The sequence below is a fragment of the Amia ocellicauda genome, chromosome 20 (assembly GCF_036373705.1).
Source record: "Amia ocellicauda isolate fAmiCal2 chromosome 20, fAmiCal2.hap1, whole genome shotgun sequence".
In the NCBI taxonomy this organism is placed as follows: Eukaryota; Metazoa; Chordata; class Actinopteri; order Amiiformes; family Amiidae; genus Amia; species Amia ocellicauda.
Genome location: NC_089869.1, coordinates 9,448,471 through 9,469,421, shown reverse-complemented (window position 1 = coordinate 9,469,421; position 20,951 = coordinate 9,448,471). Strand labels below are relative to the sequence as shown.

General features: G+C 45.6%; 2 protein-coding genes across 2 annotated transcripts; both read left to right on the top strand.

Moving 5' to 3' along the window:
* The first annotated feature begins 2,806 nt into the window (after window positions 1–2,806).
* Window positions 2,807–4,812, top strand: LOC136716284 (homeobox protein otx5-like). Its single transcript, XM_066693883.1, has 3 exons — window positions 2,807–2,834; window positions 3,340–3,521; window positions 3,925–4,812. The coding sequence occupies exons 1-3, from the start codon at window positions 2,807–2,809 to the stop codon at window positions 4,810–4,812; spliced, it is 1,098 nt and encodes a 365-aa protein (XP_066549980.1).
* A 614-nt stretch (window positions 4,813–5,426) lies between these two features.
* On the top strand, window positions 5,427–20,693 carry bms1 (BMS1 ribosome biogenesis factor). The gene is made up of 23 exons (XM_066693046.1): window positions 5,427–5,592; window positions 6,443–6,626; window positions 6,786–6,976; window positions 7,143–7,222; window positions 7,342–7,530; window positions 7,647–7,789; window positions 8,067–8,188; window positions 8,288–8,481; window positions 8,738–8,877; window positions 9,801–10,498; window positions 11,078–11,179; window positions 11,815–11,969; window positions 12,500–12,581; window positions 12,671–12,753; window positions 13,742–13,936; window positions 14,633–14,821; window positions 15,655–15,835; window positions 16,421–16,479; window positions 17,507–17,629; window positions 18,869–19,016; window positions 19,143–19,318; window positions 19,462–19,623; window positions 20,056–20,693. The coding sequence occupies exons 2-23, from the start codon at window positions 6,451–6,453 to the stop codon at window positions 20,281–20,283; spliced, it is 3,816 nt and encodes a 1,271-aa protein (XP_066549143.1). The 5' UTR covers window positions 5,427–5,592; window positions 6,443–6,450; the 3' UTR covers window positions 20,284–20,693.
* Window positions 20,694–20,951: the final 258 nt, after the last annotated feature.

Genomic DNA, 20,951 nt, shown 5'->3' with positions numbered 1-20,951 from the left:
TGTCAAAGAAAACAAAATGGATATACAGTGTGATGGGTCTTTGCTCTTGTAGAACGACAATGTTAAAGGGCCAGGTGTGTTGTGTAGTAGGATGTTTGCGAATATACTGAGGATGATGATATGAGCATTTAACTGAAACTGCATGCATAAATCCAAAGGACATGCAGAGCCTATTCAGGATTGAGCAGATTTGTATATTGTAATGTTTGGGGAGGATACAAACTGTATAATATGTAAGGATGAGAGTTGGGCCAGTGGTATATTGGTTGTATGTTTTTTTACCTATGACAATTAAACTCTCGGTTTACAAAATCTATAATAATAATAATAATAATAATAATAATAATAATAATACAACTTCTGGATACTGTGTAAGAGTTACACTGTAAAAGCAAGGTAAAAGAAAAAGAAACCCTTGTATTGTTCCTTAAATGTGTGAAGAGCTGTGTTTGATAATAACTCGTAATGTCTAACTAGGGTTTTGTAAAGGTGTGAACTACCTTACAAGATTCCTTCCGGAGACAGAGACGACATGATCTGAAAAGGTTTCCACTGCGTGAGACAGTTTGGCTATGAGGTTTAAAATTACTCAAATCAAAGTATCAACTTCTATTGTTTGTTGTTCTCATCATAATATATATTTTTATTGTATTTCTAATTATTTGTAGATATTTATCAAAACACTTTGGTAAAACAGTCTCAGAGATGCCTGGGAGAAAATGTCTGTTTAAATCTAAAAAGGAAAAAAAAAGAAATCCTGATTTCTTAACTGGGAAGATATGGCTTTCCCCTGTACATGAATCATCACTCTCCTTGAAACTGGTTCTCAAACCCATGTCAAACCACGCCACGGCCTGCTTTAGAATAAAGTGTGGCAAGGAGACAAGTTAACGTCAAGTCAATTCAAGGGGGGCTGAGAGATAAGAGACCTTTCTTTGACAGAGTCAAGTCAGTGCAGGCAAAACTCAGTCACTCAGTAACTAAATAATGACAAATAATGTTACCAGTTTAGGTCTAATTCAGATACATTCTAATGTAAAGTAGGTATTGATTATGTGATTTACATACAGGTAGAAGTATACATAATAGTACCAATCAAGAGTCACTAATTCAATGGCACCCAAACCTCAGCTTTTATAGATTCCAACACAAATCAAACCTGCCAATACAATACATGTCTCATTTTTATTTTATTGCACTTATAAAACATAAGCAGCCAGTTCCCCACTTTTCCACACTGGCATAGCGCCCCCTCGCCTCTGCATGTCTGGGCAAAGCCTCAGAGGTCTAGCAGACTCTGCGGCTCCAGGGCTAGCTTCACACTCCCCTCTGATCCCTGGGTCTGAAAGAGAAAATACCTGGCTTGATAAGAGCCCAATGGACCACAATGTTCAATTACCTGCCCTTGTTTTCTTTCCTGACATCGTATTTTATTAACTCCCCTATCTTTGATTTCAAAAGAGCCCGTGAAAAGCTCACTGTTCCTGCTCCTCGCCTTGATTATCCTGTGCCGTCTTTTGTAGGTTGACATCCTGCTGATGATATTATCTTTTCTGACTGAGGGACAATATATTTTTTTGTTTTTTTCCACAATTAAATTATAATGAAGGGGTGGCATTAATAATAATAGCCATGCAGCGAAAATAGTGTTTGATGAAGGGGCAAGGGGAAGCAGTGGGTTACGGGTTTGAGGACTCGAGCATAATCTGACCGAGCAACCATTGATTCTGGTGCTGTTAGCAAAAAGATTATTTTGATAAAATAGTAAATAAAGCTAATTGTTTGTATTGACCTTGTTGCTGCTGCCTATCTGAACTAGTCCTGACTTCCAAAAGGCAGTAATGCTGATAATTTGATGATGCTAATATATATATATATCAATAATGTGTTGTAGAACTTCAGATTAAAGTGGCAAAACACTGTAATGTCATGTTTTAATCTTGCACCAGCGCCGTGTTTTAATATTATCAGGACCAACATTTTCCTGATCTGTTTTCTGAAGAAACTGCCTGTACCTCACTGGGGTTTCAACAGGAATTTCTGTCACTCTCCTGTCTTTAGGGCTGATAGTGTTTCCCCTATCCCAGACTATGTTATGTTTACCCTACATGGTGCTTGCTATTATGTTTGCAAGGATATTGTGGGATTCGCAATACGCTTCCTCATTTTGTTGCCCCGGTGGTTCTGTTGTTGCTCCAGGCATCGGTGTCACATCATAGTTGAATATGCGATTTCCCACTTTATGTTTTCAAAATCCCATAATGACCTTATTATATGATCTCATAAAGCAAGGAAGCCATTAAGAAATTAATAAGCAACCATGTGGAAGGTGAATTTGCATCCCTAATTGTTTATTGTCTGACATGGCGGAGCCAGTCAGTGAGCAGTTCTTTTAAAACTTTCGTTTTTTAAGTTTTGTTTTTTAATCATATGTTTTCAAAAAGGAATCCTTTAGAGGCTTTTTGTATACATCTTATTTAACAATAAAATTAAAGGTTTTTTGTGTGACTGTGCTGTTACCTGTGTATCTGCTCTTTGGAAGGGGTGTGAAGTTGTGGATTGAGGGTGGTGTGCCAGCCGAGTGTGATCTCACCTTGTGACCTTCAAAGGGTCACCTCTTCCATCCCATTAGGAGCATGCTACACAATAAGCACTTATCAGGGGACTGGACTGGAGGGGTGGTGCTGGGTGGGTATAAATGGAGGAGGCCTGGGTTTGAGAGATCAGAATTTACAAGAACTCGATCAGAGGAGGATACAGCTTTGTGGATTACCTGTGACCTGAGAGACTCAGCCGAACCGCAGACATGTGGAAGGAATCTGTTCCCTGCCCTGGTAAGTTGGACATTAGGATCTGTGCAGGACTGCATTTACACACTGGTCCCTGTTTGGAAGTTTTACAATAATTTAGTAGCCTTATAATATGAAAGAGATCAAATTGTAGACATTTCTGAAACTAACAATACTTTTTATTTCAGATTCAATATTTTACACTGAAAGGATGTCTATAATTTTTTTCTTTCAGTAAATTAAAATAAAACAGTAGTTGAACCATTAACCAAAAAGCTGCAATGTAAATGTTTAAGGGGGGTATTTTTCCAAAGCCTATCAGCCCATCAATCAGTGGTTATCTATTGTGTTTAAGTGTGATGCTACCATTAATCACTGCATTAAATAATTACAGGGATTTAGTTGGGGGCTAAGTGGGGGTTTCCGTGTCATTGTTAAACTCTGCTCTTTTATCAAGACACAAATTGGCTTAGTCAGTTGCAGCTGTTTTTGCAGCTTGTCTTGCCCTGGTGCCAGTCTGACCCAGTCTTGTCTCATGCTGTTCTTGCAGGAGTCTCCGGACAGGCCAGCCAGGGAGTCCAGGCCCGAGGGGCCAGCCGCAGAAAGAGGACCTCTTTTACCAAGGAGCACGTGGCGCTGCTCATAGCCACCTTTGAGCGCGACCCCTACCCCGGCATCAGCCTGAGAGACAGCCTAGCTCAGACCACCGGACTGCCGGAGTCACGCATACAGGTACGCACTCTGTCCACCATGTGTAAACCAAAGGTGCTTCCCCTCGCGGAGCATTTTCATTTATTTATTTGCAAGCGCACGTGTTTCCTAAATTATGTTTCCAGTGCCAAGTCATGTATATTAAATCTGCACTTCTGCTACAGCAAAACCTTATCTATAGATTGCTTACCTGTTCTTTTTGGGTGCTTTTGTATCACAAGACAATCAAATTGTATTTAATCTTAATCCCTTTGGTGAAGCTATGGCTGCACTGGATGGTGCTTCATGGGCTGTACTTGGGCCAAGTACAAGTAGACAATAGATAATAGATAACTTGTTAAATGTAATGTTTTTCAGGTCTTATTGAATGTAACTAACTTGCTTACAGTGATACTAAACATTTCCCTGCTTTGTTTCTGATCAGGTGTGGTTCCAGAACCGAAGAGCCCGAAGCCTGAAAGGGAAGGGCAACAGGAAGTGGAGCCAGGAGCCCCCTCACCCCAGCGCTCAGCCATCCCCCACACAGACCCCCTCCGTACAACCGGGCTGGGGCACACTTCAGGGCCCTTATCAGGATGCCACTGCCCTCTGCACGCCCAGTGTAGCCCGTTCATCCATGCAGCTGCGTCTGGTGAAGCGAGAGGAGGATTGCTTCTATAGTCGCTTTCCCCCCTGCTTCGTCAGTGGGGCCGAGGCCCAGCTCCCGGCTGGACACAGCAGCGGCTACGAGCCTGCCAATGGGCTGAGGCAGGGCAGACTGCTGGGCACCAGCTCCAGCCCTCCTCAGCCAAGCCCAGGTTACCAGCTTGTGCCAGGGGGCTGGGGGGCTGTGGTTGTCCAGACCCCCTCTGAATCCATGTGGACCCCTTGCTCCCCACTGGAGGTCAGCCACTGCAACTCTGAGTCTGCGCACGCCTTCCTCTACCCTTCTCAGACCGGGTACCCTACTGTCTATGACCAGCAAGCTGGGGGCCCAGGCTGTGCCAGGGGCTCAAGCGTTCGTTCTCAGTCTACCACTCCCTCCACACCGGACTCTTCCTGCTGGGAGACTCCCCAGCAGATACCCCCTCCTGCCTACCAGAGTAACCAGTTCAGGGGCTCCCCTGTCTCCCAGGAGGGCAACCCCAGCTGCCTGCCCGGGTCTGATCCACACAGTTCCCCCTGCAGTGCGTTCCGACCGGCGCAGTTCAGTTCAGGGTTATCGGCCCCGGACCCCGACGGTGCCCTTCCTCTGCTGTCCCTGCAGGACCTGCTGGCGGAACTGCAGCCCGAGTGGGGAGCATCTGGAGACAGAGAGCTCATCTACTGCTGACCCCAGGGACGACTGAGGAGGAAGACATCGCCACAGTGATCTGGTTCTCTCTACTGCTGTGCCACATTGTGAGATTCAGGGTCTGGAGCCGTGCCCACCAGGACTGGGCTAAAACTGCACTGCACACTTGGGACTATAAATTCTAGGGTTTCTGGCTATTTAACTTTGTAATGCTGATGATTTTCTGAAGGTGGAATGATTTTGTATGCTAGATGCTAGTTTATTGTACCTGTTTCCTCTGATATTGATTTCAGAAGGAAATAATAATAATAATTGCTGCACTTTTATTATGTATTTTTTGTATATTTTGTATTTTATTTCAAATAAAAATTGTTTAAAAGAAAAAATACATGTGGTGGAATATTTAATTAATCAAGTCAATCAAGTAATCAATCAACGTGCTCGAGCATGTCTTGATGAATGTAGCAGTTAGTGTGATAATTCATAGGCTACCTAAGTAATAATGTATTCATACAATTACAGCAAAGTAATAGCTTATATCTGTTTAACTTTATATGAGAGAGAGATCTACATGAAGCAGTTGAGCAGGCGGAACTAATGTGTCTCGGCAGATCCAGGCGCGGTTTCCGCCCGGACAGAAGACGCGCTGCAGCCACTTCCGTGCGCAGGGTTCACACGTGAAAACAGTGCAGCATTGAGGCAGAGGGATTGAAACATCGCTGCACTGGGAATCGCCTGGACTGACTGGACTGAGATCAACCGGAGATCACGAAGCCACAGCCAGTGGCTACATTGGAAGAGACGCGGAAACTTCTGATGGTAATAAGAAAAGGAGATGAGCTTTCAGGACTGGACTGGTATACTGTGTATCCAGAAGCATGGCAGTGCTCAGACTGGGGGTTGTAGTACAGTGTGGCATTTTATATACGTTTTGTGCATGTATTATAAAGTACATATTGCGGGATCACCTTATTATATATGCTTTGGTGCATATATAAACACACCCATGCTGTGTCATAACAACATCTATAAAAGGAGTTGCTATGTTCATTTATTTGTATGTTGTTTGAAGAATTGATATGGTGGTCTATGTGGATTACATTTTAATAACCACTTTGTTCCTGAGAAGTTCGTTTAAGTCGGTACCCTTGATTCCCAAACAGTACATTGTTTTATTGGTTGTGGTCAGTGGATTGGCAAGGCAAGCTGTCCTTTCATTTAAGGTCAAAATAATAACAGCATATCCGGCTGCAGATGCCTCTAGTTGCTTTGCTGTGGAAATCTCTTGCAGCTGTAATTCTCAATGTTGTTGTTGTCATCGCAATGTATGGTATGGCTTTGGGAGCTATGTGTTAGCTTGGACAGACTGAGCAGTGCATAGAGCATAATAAAGGCCAATAGGATATATCATCACTTTCCCAGTTTGGTAACAGTGCATAGTTGTAACCCTGTATTAAATAAACTACAGTACACACACTGTGATGGTAGGTGTGTTATGAATATGACAGAAAATACAATCATAAGTGAGGACTGCAGTGGAGTTTTGGCATGTTCAGGACTTCCTGTATGAGTGTGTATGTATGTCAGGCATAGCTCTATGACTAGCCTGTGATTTCCTTGATAAGGGCAGTGGCATTGTGTCACTTTTGTGTTGCTGTGTGTCGGGCAGGTGTGAAGATGGAGGCGAAGGATCACAAGAAGCACCAGAAGAAGCTGAGCGGCCCTAAGGCGGTCAGGAAGAAGAACAAGAAGCAGCAGGAGCAGGGCGTGGAGGAGGAGAAGGATGAGAGGAGAAGGAACCCCAAGGCCTTCGCCGTGCAGTCGGTGGTGCGCATGGCCAGGAACTTCCACAGGTCAGCACTGGGGGCGCTGTGTCGGCGGGGGTATAGCGGTGTCACTGACTTATCCTGGACATGTTTGGACCTGTCTTTGCCTTTCTATCTTGTCCTCTATTTATGTCTTGTCCTTGGACTGTGTGTTTACCCCTCTGTGGGCCTCTTTTCTCCTCCTAGGACCCAGGACCTAAAGGCCAAGAAGCACCACATCCCCCTGGTAGACCGCACCCCCCTGGAGCCTCCGCCCATCGTGGTGGTGGTCGTGGGGCCCCCCCGGGTGGGCAAGAGCACCGTGATTCGCTGCCTGATCAAAAACTTCACCCAGCAGAAACTGAGTGAGATCTGTGGGCCTGTGACCATAGTGTCAGGTGAGCGCTGTGTTTGAATGCAGGAGTTGAAAGGAATGTTTGACTATTCTTCTGGTGTTTTCTGGTGGTCACTGTGACAGAACTGTGCCACAACCTTGTGCCACATTATGGTGGACCTGTTTTTCCCGGCCTCTAACCCCACCCCCCCTGCTCTGATTGCTTTCAGGGAAGAAGAGACGGCTGACTTTTATTGAGTGCGGCAACGACATCAACACCATGATCGACTTGGCCAAGGTGGCTGACCTGGTGAGTGTTGTGGTGCCCCTGGCCCAGTTGTGTTTTTGATACGTCTTAGGAGAAGTGGAGTTTTATATAACAATGTCAACAATAGATACTTTATGTTTCTCTTTGTCTCTGTTACAAAGGTCCTAATGTTGATCGATGCCAGTTTTGGATTTGAGATGGAGACCTTTGAGTTCCTCAACATCTGCCAGGTGCACGGCTTCCCCCGCATCATGGGGGTCCTCACCCACCTGGACTCCTTCAAGAACAACAAGCAGCTACGCAAGACCAAGAAACGCCTCAAACACCGCTTCTGGACTGAGGTCTACCAGGTGAGAGAGAGATAGAGGTTGTGTGCGTACTTCAGTATAACTCCATCATGGTGTCATCATGATGTGCTGGTTCTGACTTCCTTGCTTGTCTTTGTTTTGTTTTTTTTCCCCTCCAGGGTGCCAAGCTGTTCTACCTGTCAGGAATGGTCCATGGCGAGTATCAGAAGCAGGAAGTGCGCAATTTGGGCCGCTTCATCTCTGTGATGAAGTTCCGTCCGCTGGTGTGGCAGACCTCCCACCCTTACGTGCTGGCGGACCGGTGAGTGCGGCCATTGGGCTGGGCTTTTAGTGGCTTCCTAAGATTGGCACTGGGGAAAATGAAGCAACCTGGAGGTTCCTGTCTTGCCTTTAATAAGGGGACTTTAGCAGAGCACATTGCCAAACACATAGTCTGTATTCAGGAGTATTTGCCGTGGCATCATTTGCTCTAGAAGACCATTCAAACCGCAGCTGTGCGAGTTGGTCCCAGCTAAATCAGGTGCAGGTAACGCATGCAGTCTAAGTGGTCTCAGGCTTGATGGTGCTTGCCTCTGCAGCATGGAGGACCTGACGGACCCCGAGGCCATGAGGGTGGACCCCAAGTGTGACCGCACTGTTTGCCTGTACGGCTATCTCCGTGGGTCATACCTGAAGAACAGGAGCCAGGTCCACATCCCAGGTAGGACAAGTCCAGATCATATTATGTATGTTCATGATGATTTAATGTTGCATGACTCTTGAGTTTGCCTCCATGTGTGACCGTGTGTGTGCCCTGTAGGCGTGGGCGACTTTGCTGTGGCTGACGTGAGCTTCTTGCCGGACCCCTGCCCACTTCCGGGGGAGCAGAAGAAGCGAGCTCTGAATGAGAAGGAGAGGCTGCTGTACGCCCCGATGTCGGGCGTGGGAGGGGTGGTGTACGACAAGGACGCCGTCTACATCGACCTGGGGGGCAGCCACGCTAACCAGCAGCAGGTAACACCACTCTGGCCCACACACCTACTGACCGCAGTCGCAACTCACCCTCCTGGGAGTCCTTGCCATTCTCCCCACATCTTTGAACTGGTTCACAGTCCGTGATTTGTACCTTTTGAAATGGTGCAAATCCCCCATAATGCACTGGAAGACAGTAGGCTGATGGGAAACGGTGCAGTACAGATCTAGAGGCCTATCAATCAGTTTTTCCCCCTCCTATAATAAACACAACCCCTTCCTCATGTCTCTCTCACAGGAGGAGCCCAGGCCAACTACAGAGCTGGTCCAGTCCCTCATTGGCACACACGCCACACTGGATGCCAAGATGGCCGCCAGCAAGGTGTCACTTTTCTCCGGCACTGCAGCCATGACGCCAGCGGAGGTGGAAGATGCTGGGTGGGTATCTGTAAAAACTCTTGCACTGTGCTATGGCAACCACGATCAGTGTGTCGTTAATATATACATATTTGATGTAATTTGAGCTTTTTAGCTGCCTTAGTCTATTCTGTGCGCATATGGAGAGCCAAGCCTGGTTGGGGCGAGATTCCCCCTTATCTGCTGAATGAAGACATAAATACAATGAAGTGGCTTTTGCTTTTGTTTTGTTTTTATAAAGAAGTGGAGAAGTGACCCTCTCAATACCCTCTCTTTTTCTGTTTTCTTTTCTTTCAGCTCATTGTTTTTCCGTGCTGCTCAGACACCTGTTAATTACGTTATCGCTCTGGCCAGGGGCACTTGGGGAGCTTATCTACCTAATGTGATAACTATCACCTAATTAGCGGTTTCGTTCTTCTGTATTCAATGGTGTCAATCGTACAATTACAATGGCGTGGCATCGCTTGTGTTGAGTCTTGTCTGCAGAGAGATGCGTCGCTCAGATAGCAGTTTTACATTTATACAGAGAGGAGAGCATTATTACATCTGACCCTCGCGTTTACGAACCACATTAATTTGCAGCCGCCTTTGCCCACGGAAGCCGAGCGATTAGCTTTCAGCAGGTGCACAACAAACTGTAATTTGATAAGCGCTTGAGTCATTAACAGGTTTGAATTTCCAATTTAAAGCAAACCTCTTCATTTAAAAGGTCAGGGTTTTCTTACAGTAATTTGGGGCTCTGCTCAGCACAGGATTGGACAGCTCTGGTTTAAATCGGTTCTTCGGTTTTAGCTGATTGGCGTTTTTGTCTCCTGCTGAGGCTGCGAAATTAATTTATTATTAACAATTGGTAAAAGGAAATTGCCCCATTTCAGTGCAAGTTTGTCTTTCCAGGGAGAGAGACAGATGGTTAACCGTGTCCTTGTTCTGTCCCCCCACCACAGAGACAACACCTCGCCCTCTGAGAGTAGAGTGTTTGACCCCCAGACACAGAGGGAGAGGAGGAGAGCGGTCTTTGCTGATGAAGATGAGGAGGAGGATGAGAGTGAAGGAGATAGCGAGGGAGAAGAGGAGGAGGAGGAGGAGGAGGAGGACGAGGGAGAGGGAGAGAGAGAGAGTGGGAGTGAGAGTGAGGAGGAGGAGGAAGATGATGGTGCTGAGAGTGAGGGAGAGGACAATGAAGGAGAGAAGATCCTGAAGGGGAAGGAAGAGCAGATGACGCAGGGAGCCCCCGTGCCTGTGAAGAGACGGCGAGTGGAAGAGGAGGAGGAGGAGGGGAAGAAAGGAGAGAATGAGGTGCCGGCCTTCGCAGACAGCGAGGATGACTTGGAGCTGAGCGAGGGAGAGGAGGAGAGTGAAGGAGAGGAGTTGGAGACTGAGGAGGAGGAGGAGGAGGAGGAGGAAGAAAAAGAGAGGGATCGTGACAGTGAGAGAGGGGGCCAGGGGGTGGCGGATTCAGGACATTGTTCGGAAGAAGAGGAGGAGGAAGACGACGACAACGATGAAGAGGAGGAGGAAGAATCTGGGGCTTCTGAGATGGGAGAGGACCTTCCCAAAAGCAGCAATGGTGTCAAGGGGTCAAACGTAAAGCCAGAGCAGGAGAAGATGGAAGAGGAGGGAATCCTGTGCTTTGAAACCGAAGGTGATCTTTCTCTCTCGGTTTCCTTTCCTATTCCAAGAGCCCCAGCCAGTGACTGTGTGAATCGGCTGCTGTATCGGTTCAGTAATAGCTCCTCCTGTAGGTGGTAACTGCCACAGTAATCATTTATAATCAGTACCACAATTTGTCAGACAAAATTAGTCTGCGAAGTCATGCTGGTTTCCAACCACATTGTTGATGCACACCTCCAGGGAGTTGGGGGATAAGCACTAATAAATATTCTGAGACGCAGCAAAATCTCCACAGTAGCATTGTAGCTGTGTGTGTGTGTGTGCGATGTGTAAACCTACACGCCTCTCTCCTAACAATCACACATAATTACCTTCCAGTAAGTCATTAACGATGTGCTGGAAATGAGCATCTACCCAGATTTCAAACAGACTGTGTTGGAGCTATAATTTTATAGTAATTTAGCCTTGATTTTGTTTGTTTTTTCAGCTGTTTTTGTCATCAGCAAGAAGTATTGAATGCCACTGAATGTGGGAAACAGGACTGTACAATATGAAGTGTATTCTTGTCAAAAGCATTGCTGACTTACCTTTCTCTCGCTCTCGCTCTCAGGTGCCCTGCGTTGGAAAGAGGGGTTGGCGCAGAAGGCCGCAGACGTGTTTCTACGGCAGCAGCAAACCAAGGTCAACCTGCGCAAGCTGGTGTACGGCACAGGTGAGTGGGTGTGGGCCTGTGGGCGTGCTCAGGTGGGCACCGGGGCATGGGTGCTGCATTGATTGGCACCGTGGGCAAGTGGGCACCTCCACCTGATCTCCAAGCTGTGGAGTAGTTTAGTGACTGTTCAGGACCCTGCCATGGTGAATCAAGCATGCCTAGACACGATGGAATTAGTGCATTCCTAAGATTTACCTAATTTACAATTAGGTCTTATGTAATTTCAGTGAATTTAGGCTCTTGTTGAATATAGCACTGAACACTCCTTCTTTCTGCCTAAAAATGGTGTGGTCCAGATTTCCCATGATATTTTTAAAATCTGCACTATTCCACACATGGGATTTCTTTGATATACAAGATGGGAGATATTGGAATGTTTTGGAAATGCTGCTCTGTGATTGGCTGGTTTCTCAATCCACAGCAAGCAAGCAAGCCATTAGGAAGGTGGTTTAGACACAGAAGAGACTGTGATGTCTAAATTTAGTTCACTTGCACTCCATCTTTCGTATCCTGTCCAATGAAGTTCTGATCTCTCGCATGTATTTATAAAGCCTTTGACATTGAGTGTTAAAGAGTGTGTGGCAGCTGCAAGTGACACCAGGCTGAGGTTAAACGGCCCTTTTCTCTCCTCTCAGTGGCGGAGGAAGAGGAGGATGAGGGCGAGGATGAGGAGGAGCTGGGGGGGCTGTTCCGTGTCAGCCGACCCGAGAAGGGCAAGAGGCAGCGGGCTGACGGGTTAGACTGTACCCGGTACCCCCCTGACGGCACCCACGACTGGGACCAGGAGGAGGTGAGGAGTTAGAGGAGGTTCAAATGAGTCTGTCAGTTTTACGGAAGATGTAATTTTAATTTGGTTCTTTTCACCCTTAGGATCCAAGTGTGATGTATATGGGCTGAGCCTCTTAGACTGTTTTCAGGAAAGCAGAGTAAAATCATGATGGAGAACCGTGGGAAATCTTTGCAGAATAATCTGTAGTAGTAGAATGGATAAAACAAGGCTGGTTTTAATCCTCAGGAACCCAGTATGACATTTAAATCACATAGAGAGATCTGGTAAATTAGTACGATGTATTCTTGCCAGTCTTGTTAAATGTTTATGTCCTAAACGTTGCAATGGGCTCTGAAGGGTTAATCCCTTAAGGGATCAAAACTCTGGAACTGTCAGTCTCCTTCAATTGACACTTTTACAAGTTCTGGGTGCAAACCTAAGAACTGAGGCAGTGTGAGCAATGAAGGGACATTATTTCCCCATCTTTCCCATCCTGTTAAGGGGTAAGGTAGAGGTTTCAGAGGGTAACTGACCTGTGTTTGTTGGTACAGATGCTGAACTCAATCCGAGACTGTTTCGTCACGGGGAAATGGGAAGAGGGCAAGGATGCCGCAACACTTCTGAAGGAGGATGGTTAGTGTCTTTAGTCTACTCTGTATTGCTCTCTCTCTCCCACACAGCAACTCTGTCTCACTATTTCTCCTCCCTCTTTGTCTTCTCAGAGGACATGTACGGTGACTTTGAAGACTTGGAAACGGGAGAAGTCCACAAGGGGAAGTCTGAGAAAAAGGAGGACCAAGAAGAGGTGCCCAATAAGATTAACATTTTTCTTCACCCCCAACATTTTAGAATATTTTTAATTACAAAAACGTGTTCACGCTACAATTAGCACTTTGTGTCATGTTAAGATGACAGCGTATAAATTTAACATCCAGTGTGAAATATCAGGTATTATCCTATTTATAATCCGACCATGAACTCACACACTTTTCAAGAGTTTTTATGTTTTTCTCGGAGACATTTTGATCATGTTTGTGTCGTACATCCCTGCAAGACTAAATTCCACAGCTAAGTGTTAATTGCCTGACAGTTTTAATATTATGGGTGGGGTGGTTGGAAGGAAAGGGGTGGGGAGAGAGAGTTATGTCCAGCTTAAGCAAGGAATGTGTTAAGTAATCACAGCTTTAAACTGGTTGTCAACTATGGGCGTTGTGCTGGAGAGAGAAGACAGTCGGAATGAATGAACCAGGACAGATTCTGCCCTGCAGGAGAATTTAATGTCTACTGAAGCTGCTGGAATCGTATATCACAATGGGGTCACCTTATTTTTCGTAAGCGTTCAGGTCTGGGAAGATGTTTCTGCTCATTTGAATGGCAGTGACCGTATTTTCCAAGCTCAGAACAGACACACATTGTTAAATCATTGATCAGACTCGTCCCATCATTTATATGCTTGTTATTTTTCATTGTTACTGAAATATCCATCCTGCCGTGTCATCCTTTCTTTGATACCCACACAAAAAATATCAATTTTATTTTAGTGATTTGTTTAGTTTTGTTAATTTATAGTGGATTTATACTCCATTCGTACCAGAAAAAGACTGAATACAATAAATATTTACATATGAGCTGAAACCTTTCCACAGTACTGTACAGAGAGACAGATCCAGAATTAAAATTAAATGCATCTGATATTAGAGTAGGATTATTTTTTGTGGAGATGCACCCTAATGCAATGACACAGGGCCTGTCATCTTGACTGGGGTTATGCTCTGATCTTGTGTGGCGTGCAGGAGCCGAGTGGAGAAGAGGACGAGGACGAGGAGAAGGAGGAGGAAGTGATGAAGGTGTACGATGACGAGGAGGAGAGGAAGAAAGCCCGTCTGGAGAAGAAGCGGCGCCTGAAGGAGCGCTTCAACTCGGAGTACGACGAAGGAGACGCCACCTACTTCGACGACCTCAAGGAGGAGATGCATAAGCAGGCAGAGGTCAGGGGTGCTGGAGGGTGGTGTGGGGTGCGACACGGGGACAGGATTCCTGTGGATCACAAACAAACGACAGTTGGAGGGGATATTTCATTATTCGACTAGAGTAAATTCCCCTGGCTCTAGCACTTTAATAAGAACTGGATTGTTACAATGTTAAATTTCAGTCTGTTTCACCTTGACTTTTCATATAATTTCACTGGTGTTAAAAACATTCTTATGGCACTGATTTGTATTTATTTTATTTATATATTTATGTGAAATCTCCCTAAACGCCAATAAACGGTTTTACTGGATTTGCAGAGAGATGAATAATCACCTCAATAGCATAGTAATACTGATAGCATAATCCCTGCAGTGACGTGAAAAATAGTGGAAGCAGACTATATTGCTATTTTGCATAAAATCTTTATGCAAAATAATGTATCTGTGCAAAGCAGTGCCATCTTCACTCCAGGAGGCTGTTCTGTACTTTGGAACAAACTTGACTCTTGTAGTCATCAAAGCCTCTTTTTAACTCATTATTTTAGAAAGTTATAGAAGTTGACATGTATACATACAAACATTCACCGATTACTAATTAGACATCTATCTGGTATTGTTACAATTGCAGTGGTACAGTTTAATTAACTGCTGATTAATTGGGAAATGAATGAATGGGTTTTGATGGCTTATCTGCCCCCCCCCCCCACTCTGCAGCTGAACCGGGCCGAGTTTGAGGACGTGGATGACGACCTCCGAGTCCAGTACGAAGGCTTCCGGCCTGGGATGTACGTACGCCTGGAGATCCCCGCTGTGCCCTGCGAGTTCGTCACAAACTTCGACCCCCACTACCCTGTCATCCTCGGGGGCCTGGGCGCCAGTGAGGGCAACGTGGGTTACCTGCAGGTGAGTGGCACGAAAGGGGTGGCTGTTCCCATCTCATGTTTTTCCAGAGAGAGAGGCTTCTGTTAGGCCAATATCTGCATAAGAATCTCATTTAAAAAAAGTAAAAATAAGGTCTATGTCATTCTTAGATTTCCTGTAGATCCTGTAGATTAGATTTCTTTTTTTATCTATATCAATTCCAAAACCCTTATTTGCCCCCCCCCCCCCCCCCCACGTGATTTTGGTTTCCTCTCTAGCTCTATTCATAAACAAACATTGGAGTCGGGGGGAGGGAGGGTATATATTAACAACAGGCTGGGGACGGGGAGTGTATAAAACCCAGTGTTTTTCCACTCTGAATCAGCACAGGCCTCCTGCTTTTCCCTTTCTATAATTGTTCTCGGCAGGACAACAGCACTGCTTGAGACAGCTGTTCGCTACCTACAGGTTTCTATATTTAGAGCCCGGCTGCGTCACTTTGTCGCTGGGTTACAAATTAAAGGGAGATGCAAGTGAAATAATAAATGTCAAGACAATTGCTGGATTGTGAAATTTATTTATTTATTTATTTATTCATTTTTATGTGGCCAAAATAGGTCACAATTTCCCTACCTAAAAAAAACCCAAAACAAACGCACAAGGCCCCAACACAAAGCTACATGGATTTGTTTGTGTCTGCTGTTTTGTTCCTCTTTTGTCTTGTGGCATCTGTAAATCGCAGCTGCTTATTCTAACTTACCTCTGTACTGATTTGTTGTTGTACGGCGATTGTGGCGGCAGTGCAAGTTTCCCAGGCCTGTTGTAGTTGGTGATCTGTCCCCCGCTTCAGAGCTGTCCTCCTCTTTGTCCTGCAGATGCGTCTGAAGAAACACCGCTGGCACGGGCGCATCCTGAAGACCCGGGACCCCCTGATCATGTCTCTGGGCTGGCGCCGCTTCCAGACCATCCCCCTGTACCACATCGAGGACCATAACGGCCGCCACCGCCTGCTCAAGTACACCCCCTTGCACATGCACTGCGGGGCCACCATCTGGGGTGAGGAAAAGCCGTCTGTCTCAGGGGAGGGGGTCCTGTTCCCTACAATACAGCTCCCTTCATAGAAGAGGCCTGGGTTTAATTCACAGAATGGGCCAAAAGGTGGCACAGCTGTTCTTTTTTCAATTTCTTTGTTTCTTGCCATGCTTTGAATAACAGGCTGAGGTTTGGCTTGGCACTATAAGAACATCTAATACCAGGTTCAGCATCCAGCCCTGCATAGTCCACGGGCGCGCCAATCGACCTGGAGATGGGTTGTAACTGAAGCGCAGCTATTGTGCGGTGTGGAGGGGGTGTGTTTGTGTTTTGTGCCCACTGTCAGCTGCAGATGACACTGAGGACTTGGCTGACTGGCTTCACAGATGCAACCAGAGCGGGTTGAATGCCTGTTTCAATTTCCACTGCAGTGAAAAACCTCAAGTGCCCTTGTGTTGCTTCTTAGTATATTTACAGTTACATTCAGAATAGCCAGAGCAATCCCTTTATACAGGATCAAGAAATTGTGAAAATCATCCTCTTAAGGCCTTGGTCTGTTTAGCTGTCTGTTTAGCCATCTCCTAATCCCAGACTCCTCTTGCGTTCCAGGGCCCATCACCCCGCAGGGCACTGGTTTCCTGGCCGTTCAGTCAGTAGCTGGCACTCAGGTAGGACTCTGGGGGTACAGGGCGGGTGTTAGAGCTGAAAAAATATTGACAGATTGCACTCTGTCAGGAAAGTACAACGTGCCGAATGTCAGGTTTTGGAAAGGCTTAACTGAATTCCTATTCAAAGAGCACTGATTAAAATAAGTAGCCTGTATAGAGGTAATATATATAACACAACAATGAGCATGCACAATCACAGCAGTATTTGGTAATCTGGCTTTATGTATCATGCAGACACATATGTAGAGGTCTGATATTCATACCCTGTGAGTGAAGATATTGGAGACCTCCACTATGATTTGGAGAGCTCATTTGAAAATCCCAGGGCTCTGTGGTTTCAGACTGAATTATTCCTTGATTTCATGTAAAAAAAAAATATATATATATATCTTTATTTCTTAAAAAAAAATTAAAACTTTTATTTGTTAATGTATCCCTCTGACGCTTTGATTTCATTCCAGGAGTTCAGATTTAAGAGTGATCATATCTTAAGGGATTAATTGGCTTTTTCTTTTCATGATTTCACTGAACACTTAAGTTTGAGAGGCTTTTTGTTGTTAACATGTTTAACGCATTTCTGACTTGCTCTTTCTCAATTAAATTGCGAAACAATATTGTTCGTGAAGTTATATTTTAGTACAATGTGTGTCTGTCTCTCCATTCTGAATCTGAACGTGAGTGGGATATGAATAAGACTTTCATTGCACAACAGTCCGAGCCAAATCAGTTTTTCCACCCTGCAGGCTGTTGAATATAAGCCAACACCGAATGCTTGATATTACATGGTGGTTATCTGATTTGGAGACAGCTGACCTGGACAGGCCTGGTTTATTATGCATATTTGCTGTTCTGCTTCATTAGCCCAGGTGAACCAGACCCTACAACTCATAAAACCTATCGGAGGGAGATAAGACAAGCATGCAGTGGGAGGCTGTTTTTCTTCCATGGCTGGGACTGTTAGGCAGGAGCTTGTTTCCCCGTAGTCCGGGCCCCTGTCCTCATACTGTGCCTTGGTCCCGTCTTTCAGTCTGGCTTCCGCATTGCTGCCACTGGGGTGGTGCTGGACCTGGACAAGTCGGTGACCATCGTGAAGAAGCTCAAGCTGATTGGCTACCCCTACAAGATCTTCAAGAACACAGCCTTTATTAAGGTAAGGTGATCCACAGATGGACTGCTGCTTGGGTCCGTTTGGAAACAGTCCAGGCCTCCGGAATTCAGAGCTTTTTAACCCCATCATTGGCATCCCTGTCCACCTGACTGAGAGATCTGTCCTTTTCAGAGCATGCGATAGATTTTCTACATGGCTTGTATCCTCCAGTGGATGTGCAGAAGCTTGTGGAACTCTCACTCTCTTACTCAAAATAGTCTTATTTCTATTCAACCTTCTGTAGAATATCTGGGTTATGCTACAAATGTTATGATGAATGTGTAATATGTTCTAAAGAAGACCAAAATATCTGCCATGAGTGCAGGAACCAACTTGCATCATGGTACAGCTGTCCCTCTCACTCTCACAGGGAACCTCAACCAGATTTGCAGAAAACTGCAGAAAACACTGTTTGGCCACAGAACTTTTCCACACTTCTCACTTTGCTAATAGCACAGGTGGCTGATGTTACATTTCATACAATAACAAGCTGACTTTATATTATAATAATGCCCAGATGCTTGCCACAGATTATAGGATATTTCTTAGTCTTCAATACTGGCCAGGGTGATTTTCTACACTTGTTTGGTTTAGAGCAGAAAGTACAAGAGAACACAAGGAGTAAATCTAGTGAGAGGAAATGGTCTAGGACCAAAAGGGGAAATTAGTATTTATTAGATTTAAAATGTCATTTACTTGGATAACCTTGGAGTTTATTTGACTGGGAGAAGGCAGAATACATTTTACATGGGAACCAAAAGCTTTGAAATGCAGCCTGCTGGGTTCTGAGATAAATGGTGCCGTGGCCTGGAATCACAGGGTTGACAAGAAACTTATAGAAGGCAGGACTGGATCTGGGGCTTTTGTTGTCTGGATAGGCAGAGGACAATGGGGGATGTTTTACAGACGGTCTGCAGTCAAGAGGACGTTTTTGAAAGGAGAAATTAGACATCTGCTGAAAACCAATAAAGGAGACCCCCCTCAAAACCTGGAGACAGCTGAAGGGGGGAACTGTTCTTTTGTTTCTAAACCGATTATCAGCTGCTTCACCACGGAAGTCTAAATACTTGTTACCTGACTCTGTGAGGCAAGAAAAGGTTTGCCGGTTTCATTCAGTTCAGAAAGCAGATGTGAGACCTATATATATAAATATATATTTTTCTTTCCTGTTTTGTGGTTCCCCACCCTTTTTTGTCTCTGTTCTGCACTAATGGACTCTCTCTCTCTCTCTCTGTGTATCAGGGGATGTTCAACACTGTGCTGGAGGTGGCGAAGTTCGAGGGAGCGTCTCTGCGGACAGTCAGCGGGGTGCGTGGGCAGATCAAGAAGGCCCTGAGGACTCCGCTTGGAGCCTACAGGGCCACCTTCGAGGACAGGCTGCTGATGAGCGGTGAGCGAGGAGGGGAGAGGTTTAGCCTGCAGTATTCAAACCCGAAATGGACCAGACCGTTCTACGGGGGGTGAGCTCAGATTGTTTTTCTCTGTAGGTGACCCGCTCTCTCTTCCTCTTTGGCAGACATCGTGTTCCTGCGCTCCTGGTTCCCTGTGTCCGTCCCCCAGCTCTATAACCCCGTGACCTCTCTGTTGCGGCCCGTGGGGGAGAAGGACAGCTGGACGGGGATGAAGACGGTGGGCCAGCTGAAATATGAGCAGGGCATCCGCCGCCAGCCTGAAAAGGATTCACTCTACAAGGTAAGGCTCTCTGAAACCTCCAGAGGATTCTCTCAATTCCAGGTGTTCCAAGACTCATGTATGTTTGATTTTTATACAGATCTCCTGAAAGTATGTGTCTGTGTTGCGTGGCTGAGATTAAAATCTGTTTAATTCCTTTCCAGCCTGTGGTGAGGGCCAAGCGACACTTCAACCCCCTGCACATTCCCAAACAGCTGCAGAAGGCCCTGCCCTTCAAGAGCAAGCCCAAAATGACCGAGAAGAAGGGCAAGGTGCCCCGGGACCTACAGAGACCAGCTGTAATCCGAGAGCCACATGAAAAGAAGGTAAGAGAGGTCCCCGGTACTCTCACCTGTAGTCAACAACATCATCAACAAGTCAAGACCTCCTTTGTTCTGGGTTAAAATGACCCAGGTCTATAGTTCTCACAGATCAAACCTGCATATTCTTTATTTGTTGGCTCAGACAACCTTTTAATATGGTTGTCCTGAAGCCCAGAGCCATCTGCTATACAGGAAGTTACTTTCTGGAGCAACCAAGCAGCGATTTCTTTGGTTCAAAATGATTTATGATGCTGTTGACCTTTACCCAAGGAGATGCCAAGTAATTACGTAGGTCACAGAAATTTTAAAATCAAATCACAACAATGGGCAGTAGTTCACAGTGCAGAATATAATACAGAAATGACAAAGATGGAGTGAGGATGAAATTACAGTATAATAAAAAACCCAATCCAATTCACCTGTCTCTCCCTGCAGGTGGCCGCCCTGCTGACTGCCCTGAGCACCGTGCACAGCTACAAGAAGAAGAAAGCCCGGGCCAAGCAGCGCCTGCAGCACAAGGGCTTCCTGCGGCAGAAGGAGCAGGAGGAGATGGACAAGCTGAAGAGGCAGAAGGAGGCGCGCAAGAAGATGTACCGCGTCATGGGGCAGAAGGAGAAGAAGCAGCAGAAATCGAGCCTGAGGGGGGCGAGGAACGATGACTGAACAGGGAAACCGTGTGTGTGTTCTTGCTTCTCACACAAGAGTACTGCCCACACCGAAGCATACAGATGGACAGTCCCCAATGTTACAGATTCTGATGTCTGTTTTAACAGGAGATTGGTATTGAAGACAATTGGGCTTTAATTGTCCTTTTTACAGGAAGATGCCTTCAGTGTTTCATGTATTTTAATGCTGAAAGACTGGCGTTGCTCTGGTTGGTATCTGATCTCGCGTGTGGCTACTGTATGATAGTATAAGTGGACGCCACACAGACACATACCTGCGCTTCATTGTGAACTGTGATAATTAACAGCCCTTAATGAATCTCGCACAGGGTGTGAGTAATGACTTCTAAATTACACCGCAATGGGACTCGTCACTTGCTCTGTATAATAAATCGTTTTTTTATTATACGTTTTTTATCCGAGTATGTTAATGTGCCCTAATTTCATTAAAGTGATTATTATTATTTTGTCTCTACGATATTAGGGCTGAAAAATGTCTCTCCGGGCTGAATGGCATTTTCATGAATGCCACATTTGCTCTTCATTATGGCCAATCTGCATATTCCCCCCTTTTGCACCACCGACAAAGTCCCACTTAAGCTAATTTCCCACTCGGCTCAGTGCAAGAAAGAGACCAGGAGCGTTTCTTCAATTGGGTCTCATTAA

What these genes read in the sequence shown, in the direction of transcription:
- LOC136716284 (XM_066693883.1), top strand. Translation starts at nt 2,807, where the DNA reads ATGTGGAAGGAATCTGTTCCCTGCCCTG. An exon ending in GGAATCTGTTCCCTGCCCTG is followed by an intron (nt 2,835 to 3,339) that starts GTAAGTTGGACA and finishes CTGTTCTTGCAG; the next exon opens with GAGTCTCCGGACAGGCCAGC. An exon ending in TGCCGGAGTCACGCATACAG is followed by an intron (nt 3,522 to 3,924) that starts GTACGCACTCTG and finishes GTTTCTGATCAG; the next exon opens with GTGTGGTTCCAGAACCGAAG.
- bms1 (XM_066693046.1), top strand. Translation starts at nt 6,451, where the DNA reads ATGGAGGCGAAGGATCACAAGAAGCACCAGAAGAAGCTGAGCGGCCCT. An exon ending in GCCACGCTAACCAGCAGCAG is followed by an intron (nt 8,482 to 8,737) that starts GTAACACCACTC and finishes TCTCTCTCACAG; the next exon opens with GAGGAGCCCAGGCCAACTAC. An exon ending in AAAAGGATTCACTCTACAAG is followed by an intron (nt 19,319 to 19,461) that starts GTAAGGCTCTCT and finishes ATTCCTTTCCAG; the next exon opens with CCTGTGGTGAGGGCCAAGCG.